The sequence below is a fragment of the Dicentrarchus labrax genome, unplaced genomic scaffold (genome assembly GCF_905237075.1).
Source record: "Dicentrarchus labrax unplaced genomic scaffold, dlabrax2021, whole genome shotgun sequence".
NCBI lineage: Eukaryota > Metazoa > Chordata > Actinopteri > Moronidae > Dicentrarchus > Dicentrarchus labrax.
The window spans coordinates 15,469,498-15,482,887 of record NW_026136720.1 but is presented as its reverse complement, the minus strand read 5'-3'; the positions used below and the strand labels follow the sequence as shown (position 1 = coordinate 15,482,887).

Below are 13,390 nucleotides of genomic sequence, written 5' to 3'. Positions count from 1 at the left end.
AGTAGAATATATTGTTACAGAATATATAAACCTGCTAGAGCAGTTTTTTTTCCCTATTTCTGATTATTTAGAAAACAAATGAGTTGACGACAGTTATTATTACCAAAACTTGTGTTATTTATTATGATATCTGAGTGGTATATGTTATGTATCCTAGTATGCTTGGCATCTCCCACACCAATAAGTTACACTACTCACAAAAAGTTAGGGATATTCCACTTTCGGGTGAAATTTATGGAAAATGTAAAAAGTTGATGCTACAGTGATATTACATCATGAAAGTAGGGCATTTGAGTAGAAGGTCAAATTAAGATCACCTGGAAAGGTTATAGTGCATTTTATGTAGATTCTGAAATTTCATCCGAAAGCCGAATATCCCTAACTTTTTGTGAGTAGTGTAAATACAGACTAGAAAATGAAAAAGTCCTGAATTTTGGGATCGATACAACGATTTACGAGGAACACCCAAACGCGGCACCATTTCACAACAGTCTCCCTCTTTGCTGTGTCTGCTCCTAAATTATGGAATAATCTGCCTCTGCACATTAAACAGGCCTCTTCTCTGTCTGTTTTTAAAACCAGTCTTAAAACCCATCTCTTCTCTGTGGCCTTTTACACCTAGTAAGATGTCGACTTTATTTACTTGATTTATTTATTTTATTTTTTGTATTTGTTATTTTTACTTTTTGATTGCTTTTTATTGCATGGTTATTATTTTTACTCATGTTTTATGTCTTTTCATTTTATTGTTGTTTTATATGTTATTTTGCGCCTCATGTGAGCTGTTATGTCTTTTATTTATGATGTCTTATTTATTCTCCTGTACAGCACTTTAGGTCAACTTTGGTTGTTTTAAAGTGCTTAATATAACAAATAAAGTTGGATTGGACTGTATGGTGTATATTACGAGGATCACTTGAACGCATCTTCCGTCCACCGCGTTAACGCCTCTTGTGGATTACTAGATCTCAACCTGTGTGGATGGGCTCTGTGGGTCTGACCCGCATACACATTAACCAGCCGCCATATTGCTTACACCGGTTACACCACTTGAATCGCGTTTTCTGGGGCCACCGTACCCAGAAGGAAGGCTAGCTGGCTAACGTTAGCTAGCGGATAACCGACCTAGTTCACCACAGCCAGCGTTACATCACTTCGGGTGTCCCACCTGGGGAAACAGCGGCCTGAAGGAGCCAACTCTTCCCACATTTACACTAAACATTAACGCTACTATGACACACTGACCTGTCAGACTTAAAACAAGAGAGCGAGAGCTGCGGTGACTTAGCAATTTTTATTTATTTTCCTCCCGAAGGGGGCTGTGAAGACCCGACTGCTTTCATCGTGCCCTGTGAGTAAAAACTAAGCTGGTTACATGTTGCCAATAGTTAGCTATGTGTTGTGTCTAACAGACGGCAGGTTGAAGCCCCTCGCTGTCCGCCGCGGTCCGTCCAACCGGGGTAGTTTGTTATTTAACTACCAGAAGCTCAAGGTAGCTCTGGTTTGGGCCTAGCTTACGTAGCTAGCAGTTACCTGTCCCCCCCCCTCGCTATATTACATGGTTTATTTTGCTGATTAGACAGCTGGGGGTAGTTAGTCGTGTTAGCCCAAATCAATCAATGTATTCCAGGTGGTGTAAAATGAAAGAAATAAAGAAGCAGTCAGCAGCACTGTTGACCACCTTCAGCAGTCAGTGACCTGCTTTGCTAAAGCTAACAGTGACGATGAAGTTATGAAATGTGTTAACGCTCAACCGGCCTCTCCTGTTCGCTAGTTGAGCCACCCCCACTCAGTTCACCGTGTAACCACCTTATTTTTTTAATGTTTATTTTCAGGAATTTGAGCCGAAAGCACAGTTATGTCCTGTCCATGCACTTCGGCTGCCAGGTTGTTCCTAAACACTGCCCACAGAGGTAAGAAAAGGAAAGCACTCACACACACACCCTGCCAGCTGCTCAGAGCTTATGTGACATTGTGCTATTTGCTTCAGCCTGTAGCTGTTTGTTGTGACAGCTATGTAACACCAGCAGCAGGTGGGAAAAGTCCCTTAAAATGTTTTGTAGTTGTGGCTAAGCTAACGTTGTTAACATCTCCCAGGCTTTTCTTAGAGCTGGAGAGATTTGACTTCAACAACAACACTTACATCACTAAAAAAAAACTGGAAATAGTGTTTATGTAGCTATAAATAAATTAACTTGTTACATTACCAGCCTGCCAGAGACCTTCACACACTATAAAAGGTTCAACACTATATGTGCAATAGCTGCGGCACATATAGAATATGTAATATAAGCAACATTATATTGCTTTTTGTTGTGAACTTTCAAGGTCACTGCCCCCGTTGACAGACCAGGGCTGCAATTTTCATTGTCAGTTCATTTTTAGATCAGGGTTATCAAACTGTCCCCATCCCCCTCCCTCTGGGCCACAATATGATATCTAAAATATAATTTAATCCAGCTCGCTTTTAATTATTATTATTGATTTAAACTACCACTTCATATACAATGACACTTTATTTAAATTGGCTCTAAATAATGTCAAGGGTGCTGTAAATGTGTGCAAAGAGTTGATAAGGAGAGAACAGGAGGTTTTTGGTCTTCATTTGTTGTGACAGCAAGCAACAACGATGGTATAAAATGTATAGGAACTGCTGTTTGCATTTTTTGTTAAGGATGATGTTAGTAATTAAAATATATTCAGAATATTGCACTTTATTGTAGTACGTAAACGTTGAAGTGGCCCTCCTATGAGATAACAATACCAGCAGAAACCTCTAGCCAATTTGAGTTTGAGTAGATTATTTACTCAATTAATTAATTTCTAATGTTCTAATAATCTATTAATCAACTACTCTTTGGTTACTACTATAACTCTACGGCTCTTTTCAGCTCTAGTTACATGAAAAATAGTAGCAGTTATGACATTTTTATCATTTTGATATTTGCTTGTTGCCTGATAATTTTTCAGGGTAATGCCAGGGACACACGGGAGGCGGACACGCCCCAAAGTGCTGCTCGACACATTTGAGCACCTATGTTAACAAATTAGGCTGTCCACACAGCGTGCAGTGTAGAGCTCTGTGATTGGCTCGCGCTCTGGAGCATAGTTTTAGTGTCTGTTTATTTTATTTTTTCTTCAAGCCCCAGGCAAATCTGGCAAGAAAACACACTGATAATCTGTTTCGAGTGATATGAATTATGTATTAAATGATCTGATACATTATGTGATTTTCCTCTCATGCTTGTCAAGTCTGTTAAGTTTCAATTTAAATTCCGTTTTTTTACCCTCCCACTATGAAATATCAAAATCTGCCCATCCACTATATCTGTGTTTTTAAATGTATGTATTTCTGTTTGCCAGTTGTGTCTAAATAGAGACAGACAGATGGACAGACAGACAAGAAGCCTCTCCTTGCAGACCATTATAAGATAGTTCTTTAACTTTAATTATTGCAGAAAAAGTGACACCCTGCTCATCTGTAAACACATAATTAATGAGGTTATTATAAAGACCAGCTGTAGAAAAGGGCAAGATTGTCTTTGCTCACCGATGCGGAGAAATGTGCCTATGGCGTGAGCTGCCAGGTTAATGCACGAATTGACCTATCTGCCTCCTGTTGGCATAAAGTGCAGGATACGTAATAATATAAAATAATTTGAAATAACATCCATTGTCATTAATTTGAGATGTGTTCACAATACACAATGCCGTTAGGAATCAAAATGGATGTTGCTGTTGTTACAGGATTGTCCTGCTCCCGGATCCAGTTGTTTTCTCTGAGCCGTCAGGGGTCTCGGGAAACTCATTTACCTCCTCGGGTACGGGTGAGGTCATTTTCAGAGACTGCTGTCTGCTATGCCTCTAAAGATGGGACAACAAAGGACGGTGGAAGTGATGGTGGAAAGGTAATTTCTTGGAGACTGAGACATTATGTACTCGTCTTCCATGGTGGTATTGCATGCCACTTCATGGAAGAGATGGTGATGTAATTTGATATGTACTGACACAGTCATGTTTACACAGAAAAGCATCAGTGAGGGGAAGAGACTATCTGGCTCCGGAGGATCGGGCAATGGGGGAAGCCAGCTACGCTGCCCTAAATGTGGTGATCCCTGCACACATGTAGAGACATTTGTATGTAAGTAAACTTAAGATTTACCAAAACATGATCTGACATGAATTATGGGTGCAAATTGTAAGTAGAAACTTTAAATCAAGAGGAGTAAAGAATTATGGCATAGAGGTAATTGAGGGAACATCTCTGTCACTGATACCCAGTAATGGTCAGGTGTTTGCCAAACTCTAAAAATCTGAAAGAAACAAAGAACAGGACAGGTTCTGTCTCCAAAATATGTAAACACAGTGTCATACTACAGTGAATTACTGGCATTATTAGAAGTTGATGTTATTGAATGCCATGCAAAATGGATGAGGAGGAGGGGAAAAAAACAGCAGATGGACTAATGATCAGCATTTAACCAGCTTTTAAATTTTACTGCGGTACAAATTGTGGTGGGCGACTGAAATAACTATAAACACAGGACATAAATACAACACCACAAACAACCTGGCAGTCTGTCAAAATATAGACAGTGGACACTGAGGTGTGAGTTTCATGGTTACCCAATGAGCATTTTCTGCTCTGTGTTGCAACATTAACTGTGTGAGCTTATAAGCTGCTGCTTGCTTCAGCTCAGAAATTCTGTTTGGCTCTCAAACAGTCAGATGAGCACTGGTTTGCTTTTGTTACTTCTTGAGACTGTTTGACATTGTAATGTTTGAGCCAGTAGTGCATCTACCACTGTCCATGTGACTGCTCAACCACTCATAATGAGTAATTTAAAGGAAAAACCACCCTCATTGGAATTAAATTTACTCTCCATAGGTTTGTGGCATATCATTCATAATGAAACTTTAGTCATACTCTCTGTTAGCCCTCAGAGACAAGATGGCAGTTGGTGTAATACTTTAATGTAAAAAGTTAATTTATACACAGGATGCTGTCAAGTGGATAATACAGAAAACTGACAGCCTAAGCTCAACAGTGTTAGGCAGGGGAAATATAATCCATTGGGTCTGTCTGCTAATGCACAGACAATCTCCGGTGTGTTTGTTTTTTCCATCTCCATGACACATAGAAGCCAATGTGTGGTCATCTGACTGTAACCAGGTATCCTCTAGCAGTGACAGTGCAGCTTGGTCATAGACCAGGTGACACACTGAAGTGTTCATTTTTAAGAGAAAAATTCACTCAAATATGTTCTGGTACAAAAATATACCAGAGCTAGGCAGCTTTTTTTTGTTTTTCCACATTTATCCTGTTGCGTAACAGTATGACGCCAAACATTTGTTTCCACTGATAAACTTATTACGTTGTTGTACAACCAAGCTTTAAACACTGGATGAATATAATTCAGTAGATGGCAGCATTGTCATGTTGTTGAAATATTAGTTTGATACTAAACTTTACTTGATTCAGTCTTCATTCCTTAGTTAATTTTAAAACTAATAAAAAATAAAACACAACTTAGCGGTTACATCATGCAGACTTATCAGCAAGATTGCCTGTAGGTCAGAAACATTTTTGGCCTTTTCTCCATTTGGAAAATGTAAATGTCTCAACAGTTTCTCTAGACTGTGAAATGTTTCATCTTTAAATGTGTTGTTCTTTTACAGCATCAACACGCTTTGTCAAATGTGAGAAATGCCATCACTTTTTCGTGGTTCTCTCTGAAACGGACTCTAAGAAGGGGCTAAACAAAGAGCCAGAATCTGCTGCGGAGGCAGTGAAAATGGCATTTGCACAGAAACCTCCACCTCCCCCTAAGAAGGTGAGAAATTGAAGCAGGTGTAGTATAAAATTTAATGCATGTTTGCGAATATTAAATGCTGGAATTCTAGTAATCACACAAGATGCTGGAAATTAATGTTACAAGCACTATGTTTGTGAACACAAGTGTGTGAATGATTGTAACACAAGCTTTTTGTAATTTATAAAATTTATAAAGATTTAAAAAAACAGTAAAAGACATCTATGACATAATGGTGTAAGAAAATGGTAATATAAGGTTTTTAAAAAATAGAAGTACAGTAAAATAGATTTTAATGGTGTAGTCATTGAGAAAGAAGAGTAAAAAGAAAAGGTATTGGCATACTGCCAAAGGCCAAAAAGCCTGCAGGGTTAATGATAAGAGAGCACAAGCACAACAGGCCATGAAGCCTGCTGGTATTGTAGTAAGAGAGCACAACAACTGGATGAGCAGCAGAAGGACTGAGCGAGTGATAAGAAGTGCTCAAGCCCAACAGTGCAGGTGCAAGGAGGGCTGAGGGAGAAATAGACAATACACCATTAGAGGGAATGAGCCCCAGTTCGGTAGAACTCTCTGGGTATTTCCAGAGGGGATGTACACCATTATGTCACGGATCAAAAATTGACAGATGGGCAGGACTTGTAAGTGTATATAAGGTGATGTTCTGACATGAAAATTCAGTCTTTCCATGGATGACTCAGGCTTTGTTTTTCTGCAAAGGGAATAAAGTTCTATTTCTACTGCCAACCCGGGTGAATCCTGGCTGTTATGTTTTCCGTTTAAAGGATAATATTATTGGACCAAATTTGGACTTAAAATTTGAGATGTTGGATATAATCTTCTGATCAAAGAAAAACCTGTTTGACTGAAGCCCAACATAGGAAACAAAGTTGTCAAAATATACTTTCATTGAAGTGCTACACATTGTGTTATAGTTCTATACCCTTTTGAAGTCTTAAATTTCTTTCTGTTCTCAGATATTTGCTTACCTCGACAAGTACGTTGTTGGCCAGTCTTATGCAAAAAAGGTGTTAGCCGTTGCAGTGTACAACCACTACAAGCGGATCTACAACAACATCCCTGCTGGGAGTCGACAGCAGGTTGAGGTGGAAAAACAGCCATCTCTAACACCTCGTGGTCAGTATTACTGTTGTGTATATTACTTACTATTACTGGTTTGTTTGTGTAACTCCGCTACAGTTTTGCATTAGAAAACACTAGTTCTTATGTCTTTGGAATGTTTTAGATTCATTTTAAACAATTATGTACACAATGTACACACATTAATTTGGTTTCCCCTGATCACTTGTATTAATAAATTCACTGTTGTTTATCCACCTGTAAACCAGACGATCGCTTGCAGTCTGATGGAAAAAATACTATATTGCATAAGAAAGTAAATTTAAAAAAGGTGAAAAGAACAATTGACTCCGATTAAAGCGTCCATGTTCTGTATTTTCCGTGTTTAGACAAATATCTGTTCTACTTAAACATGTAGTGATGAGCTTTGACCTAATTTTGGGTGGCATATTTGTCTTCATTCATTACAGCAGAGATAGAGGAGAGTGAGGGGAATGACATGTAACAGGCCCTGTATTTTGATTTTGATCAAACACTATTTTTAATACACTAAAGCTGACAATGAGAATATGGTATATTTAGTTTATCTGCTGACGCAGTAAACCTGTAGGAGATGTAATGATTCAACAATTTGTTGATAAGCAAGTGCTGAAACAAATACAATTGCAGTTGTTAAAGTTGATCACATAGCAATAAAACTTAGGGCACAATATCTTTATGTTGCATAATCAAGAGCCATTTACTCATAAAATCAGCACAAACAATGATAAGAAATGATTATTATTTCAATCAAAATCAATCATAATCTGTATTATTTGGCATTTGTTCAATGGTTGTCACACACAACTGTATCATAGTTTTGTAGGGCTGTATTGATAATGTCATAATGGTAATGGTCAATGATAATATTGATTTTGAGTATTTTCATCCTCCCTGTAGAGCTAGAGATGAGAAGACGAGAGGATGAGTACAGATTCACAAGTAAGTGATTGGTGCTCTTTATCAGTGGCCAATTTAAAAGAAATAAATAAATAACACAAAAACACTATTTTCATGAGTTGCACAAATGCCAAAATGTACAGACCTCTCTGGCTCTAAAGAGCTTTGTTCTGCCAGAACAGGTGGATTTATCTAGTAATGTATTTATACTCATCAACCTAAAGAATTATTAATCATTAACTGGAGCGATAAAATAATGCTGGGTAATCTTTTACTGACCAGACAGTAAGATAAGGTAGCCTAGTGACCTATATTCACATCTGTACATTTGCTATTTTCAGTCCAGCTCTTATCACTTAGTAACTCCACACTGGCACAGAGTAGGGCATGCATATTTTTAGCCTGTACATAACGTGAAACTGTTACTATGCACAGTTGAGTGACATACACACCATCAATGAATGGCTTGTTTAAATTGCACAGGAGTCAATACAAAGCATTCAGTCTTTGTATTGATTTGGCAAATACAGTTCCTAGAGAAGTTGTTACCGTCACAAAGCTAACCCCTGTGGTTTTGCTTATTGTTGCAGAGCTGTTGCAGATTGCGGGGATCAGTCCACATGGAAATGCTCTGGGCGCGTCCATGCAGCAACAGGCGAGTCAGCAGGCACCTCAGGAGAGGAGGGGCGGGGAGGTCCTGGACTCCACACACACTGAAATTAAACTGGAGAAGAGCAACATCATACTTCTAGGTCCAACTGGTTCAGGTGAGTCTTGTGTCAACATTGTCCTGAATTGTAATATTGCACAGTGACCCTCAGACCACCAACAGTTACAGTGTCATATATGTAGTTGTTGATCTTGAATACATTTTATCGTCTCATTTTTTGCAGGAAAAACATTGTTGGCGCAGACTTTGGCACGTTGTCTGGATGTTCCCTTTGCAATTTGTGATTGCACCACACTAACTCAAGCTGGATACGTGGGCGAAGACATCGAGTCAGTTATTGCCAAACTGCTGCAAGATGCCAACTACTCGGTGGATAAAGCACAGCAAGGTGGGCAGAGGGACTAAATGTAACAGCAGTGATGTTTCCCTTGTAAAAATCATAGCATATGTTTTTGGTTTACCACAACAACAGTATGTTACACAAAACATGCATTTTGAGCCGTTTTATCTCCAGACATTGGATTCCCGTCCCTGGAGTCTGCCATGTTTCTACAATGGGACAAGGGACAAACCAAACTGGCACTAGATGACACATGCTTGTTTCACGGCCACTATAGTTTCTCCTTTGCACTTGGAAAGAGAGCGTGAAGCGATGGAGTTGCTGTGTGCGACCATACCGCCAGATGTCATTAAATCCGACACACTGGACCTTTTTAATATAACCTATAGTATTCACCACAGTGTGCTCTCAAATGGCTTACTTTATAAACAACAAAAAAGTTGTTGATGAATCACAATCCGCTTTATTGGACAAGAAATTTGACTCTGGTTTTAAGTTGCTCTCACTGTCGTTAAACACAGTTACAAGAATAATTTACAGACTTTATATAAACTGTATAAAACAGTGCCGCAACAATAGTACTGAAGAAATTTGGAAAACCACTCAGTGAGACTATGAAGATTAAACGATTACTTTTACATCAATTACTGTGTTACTCAGCTATAACCTGTTTACATTTGCACATGTATATCACATTTCCAGTTTCCTTACATGGGTAAAGAATGTGTTATTGACTTGATTGGGGGAGACATTCAGGCGAGAAGAGGAAGGAAGCAGGAAGACGTGAAAAAAAAACCATGGGATCAAACTTAACAAGATTAACAAAAGTAAACCTTAGTTTAAAGGTTGACTTACCTCTATCTATGAATGGTGTAGAGTATGTAGTATAGTGTAAGCTGAAATCTTAACATTGTATCCATGTATGAACACACACAGGAACTATTAAGAATAATTCTGAAGAGTGAAACTTGGACTGTCTTGGCACCCGTCCTTTATTTCTTGTGCAGGTATTGTGTTTCTGGACGAGGTTGATAAGATTGGCAGTGTGCCTGGAATCCATCAGCTGAGAGATGTAGGAGGAGAGGGAGTCCAGCAGGTCAGTATTCAACACTAAATTTAGACACTAAAGTTTAGTTTAGTTACCCAAAGTAAAATGCAATGATTGCAATGTGTTAGTGGACATTCATCTCATAATGAAACTGCCAGCATTATATTATTTATATATGCGTTAGATTGTTTGGAATTTTTTAAAAACCAGCAGAAGACATAACCTATTTACTTATTGCTTCCTTGTTTTGTTATTTTTACTTGCCCTATATTTGTCGACCTAGACTTATATTATTGTTGTTTTTTCCTTTTCCTCTCTGGCAGGGGTTGCTTAAACTCTTGGAGGGCACAATCGTCAATGTTCCAGAGAAAAACTCCAGGAAACTGAGGGGAGAAACGGTGCAGGTAGACACAACAAACATCCTGTTTGTTGCATCTGGTGCCTTCAACGGACTTGATAGAATCATTAGCAGAAGAAAGAATGAAAAGGTAACTTGAACATAGCTATATACCCCGACTGTCAGCCAAGATTCCTGTATGTCATTATTCCTGCTTCTAACCCAATGTTCATGTTTCATGACTTCAGTATTTGGGTTTTGGAACTCCCTCCAACATGGGGAAAGGGCGCCGTGCAGCGGCTGCTGCAGACTTGGCCAACACCAGCGGTGAGACGGACACAGTGGCAGAGATAGAAGAGAAGGACAGGCTGCTGAAGCATGTCGAGGCCAGGGACCTGATTGAGTTTGGAATGATCCCGGAGTTTGTTGGCCGTCTGCCTGTGGTCGTTCCTCTGCACAGCCTGGATGAAGAAACGCTAGTCAGAATCTTGACTGAACCACGCAACGCTGTGGTGCCCCAGTACCAGGCTCTGTTCAGCATGGACAAAGTAAGGGCTCTGACATAGCGAGTACAGTACTTGTGTTCAGCAGTTTTCAGACCGGTGTGTTCAGAAAAAAAGATCACAACCCCTGACTCATTTGAATGGGGCTACTGTGTTTGCACAATGAGGGGCAAAAAAAATCCATCGTGTCTCAGTTTATGTCATGATGCAATGCAGTCATCTAGTCACCTGCAGGTTCACAGTCCTGGTAGATTACTTTGTAATGTGAACTCTTTATTTGTAATGTTTACCTTGTGATTGGTATGACAAAAGATAAAATATTTGCCTCTGTTTTGGAATCTGTTAAGCCTTCAGAATGGAACTACCAGACAAACTACAAACTGTCTTTCCTGGATTGTAGTTTATTGTCTCACTGGTACCTGAAACAACACATAACTTTGTTGTGAGGAAAATTCAGAAAAATACAGATGTTCAGAATTGAAATGAATCCGTTTTTTGTTTCAGTGTGAACTTCATGTGAATAAAGATGCCTTGAGGGCCATAGCCAGGATGGCTCTGGAGAGAAAAACTGGAGCTCGAGGGCTCAGATCTATCATGGTATGTGATTTTACTGAAGGTATTAAACTTCTTACATGATATATTACAGTAATTACACATCCTCTTATTTTCTAATAGGAAAAGCTCCTTCTAGAGCCAATGTTTGAAGTACCACACTCTGATATCATGGCTGTTGAGCTGGACAAAGATGTTGTCCAAGGAAAATCACAACCAAGATATGTCAGGTCAGTATCTCGCCGCCAACGTTACGAGACCACACTTGTGTCATGTTAGAGATCAGATTCCTTAAACCCAGCACTCTCCAATGTTGTGTTGGTTTGAAACCTGAACTGGAGTTCCCATTTGAATTTCAGAGCTCCAGCCAAGGAGTCTGCGGAGGAGGAATATGACTCGGGCATTGAAGAGGAGAACTGGCCTCGGCAGGCAGACGCCGCTAACAACTGAACATGTCACTTATTTCATCTAAAGACGGTCTCTGAAATCATTAGATTACTATGAACCTTTGGATACCAACTCTGGGTTTTATGATAGCCCCCCCAACAAACAAGCGGAGGACATTTGTATTAGAGGTAATGAAGCCAGGTGGCTCTCACTGATGAGTGTTTTCATAATGAACAAGTAAAGAGAGTGTAACAACCTTTGGTCCTGTGCATCAGATGTTAATTCTCTAGTGGTGCACTCTCAGAGTGGACCTTTAATGAAATATTTCAATCTCTGGGGATTGTTAACATTTTATCTATATAAAGATAATGCAATTTTATTCATGAACGGATTTGTAGCTAGTTAATTTGTTTTCTCTCTTTGTGGTGATGGGCTGTCATGGCAAGGGAAGCAAATGGAAGTTATGGGACATACTGTACACTTGAAAAATGTGGTGCGCTGAGAAAGTGTAGACGACATGTTACCTTGGCAAGTAATGTCTTATACCATAGAGGCATAATATTCCATGAGCACATCAATACTTTGATGTTTTCGTCTTTACCACCATTATTTAATGGTGTCCACAGTAAAAACAGGGCTGTAAATGTTGAGCTACACTGCTTCAGTAGCATTTGTAAGCGGTTTGTATGACATGACCTCTAATTAGGACAACACATTGTGACGTGTAACGCACCAGCACACTAAACATAGCAGGTGAAAAATAATGATGACCTTTTTAAACAGCCAGAATGGTTATCTTCAGTGTTTTGCTTCCTCTTCTAGCCCCACTCTTTAGGTAATGTATATGTGTTTACCTACAGACCTCTGTGTCACTGGACTGGATCCGGGGGCTCTCTCACAAAGCAGGAATAGTTTGTTAGCCAGGAAGTGTTTTGTTTGGAGTAACTCTTCTCAAATATACATGACTGAATCATATTCATAAACCAGACATTGAAGCTTCATAGTCCAGATTCAAATCATAATCGGACAGAGCATCTCTGTCACAGCTCTCTGGATGCAGCTCTAAACTTGCTTTGTCAGACATCCCTCAGAACAGCACAGCTATTTTTATTTTCTTTGTGCGTATCTCAGCGTTGGAATCCCGCCTCACCTTTAGTGATGTTATATCCTGTTACTAAATGGTACCTCAATACACACGTTAGTAGTCAAGCCTTCACCGAAAATGCTCTGACTTAACTGAACCACGCTGCTGTACTCCTTACAATGCTGTTTGTGCTATAAAATGAGATTAAACTAGATCTGTTCTCCTTTTTGCTTTAAGTTTCCTTTTCTTTTAGTGAAGTTTAAAAACTGCTTTTCTCTGTTTCCAGAGGCCTGTTACAGAACCTGTAAACCCCCAAGTTTGTGATTCTTAAATTTATTGTGATTGTTTAAAATATATAAATAAAATGTATATCTCTGTACAGAACTTAAATTGTTCCTTGCTACTTTTTGCCGAGTAGGACACTTATTTATTTGAGTTTATTAAGTTGCTTCTCAGACATTGTTGACACAACAAATCAGTGGCGGGAATGAATCCAATAGACATCAGTGTTGTTCCACACAGATACACTGTCACCTTTATGTAATCTGCTAATCTCTGGAAAGTATCACACCGTTCTTTGTTTCCAAATACCTCAGCATGTCCCTGATCCCCCTTCAAGTCCACATTGAAAGTCACA

At 39.2% G+C, this 13,390-nt stretch overlaps 1 protein-coding gene across 2 annotated transcripts; it reads left to right on the top strand.

Annotated features, from left to right (window-relative positions):
• Positions 1-1,066: 1,066 nt before the first annotated feature.
• clpxb (caseinolytic mitochondrial matrix peptidase chaperone subunit Xb) lies at positions 1,067-13,137 on the top strand. Of its 2 annotated transcripts, XM_051380698.1 has the most exons (15): positions 1,067-1,351; positions 1,836-1,913; positions 3,748-3,908; positions 4,027-4,141; positions 5,680-5,834; positions 6,791-6,950; positions 7,833-7,874; positions 8,423-8,599; positions 8,726-8,890; positions 9,850-9,938; positions 10,214-10,378; positions 10,476-10,775; positions 11,235-11,327; positions 11,406-11,512; positions 11,642-13,137. In XM_051380698.1, the coding sequence occupies exons 2-15, from the start codon at positions 1,859-1,861 to the stop codon at positions 11,730-11,732; spliced, it is 1,875 nt and encodes a 624-aa protein (XP_051236658.1). In that variant the 5' UTR covers positions 1,067-1,351; positions 1,836-1,858; the 3' UTR covers positions 11,733-13,137. The 2 variants fall into 2 exon arrangements, with proteins under 2 accessions (XP_051236658.1, XP_051236659.1); XM_051380699.1 differs by lacking the exon at positions 7,833-7,874.
• Positions 13,138-13,390: the final 253 nt, after the last annotated feature.

Coding starts and splice junctions, on each gene's coding strand:
- clpxb (XM_051380698.1), top strand. CDS start 1,859: ATGTCCTGTCCATGCACTTCGGCTGCCAGGTTGTTCCTAAACACTGCC. Junction 4,142..5,679: donor ACATGTAGAGACATTTGTAT/GTAAGTAAACTT, acceptor GTTCTTTTACAG/CATCAACACGCTTTGTCAAA. Junction 10,776..11,234: donor CTCTGTTCAGCATGGACAAA/GTAAGGGCTCTG, acceptor TTTTTGTTTCAG/TGTGAACTTCATGTGAATAA.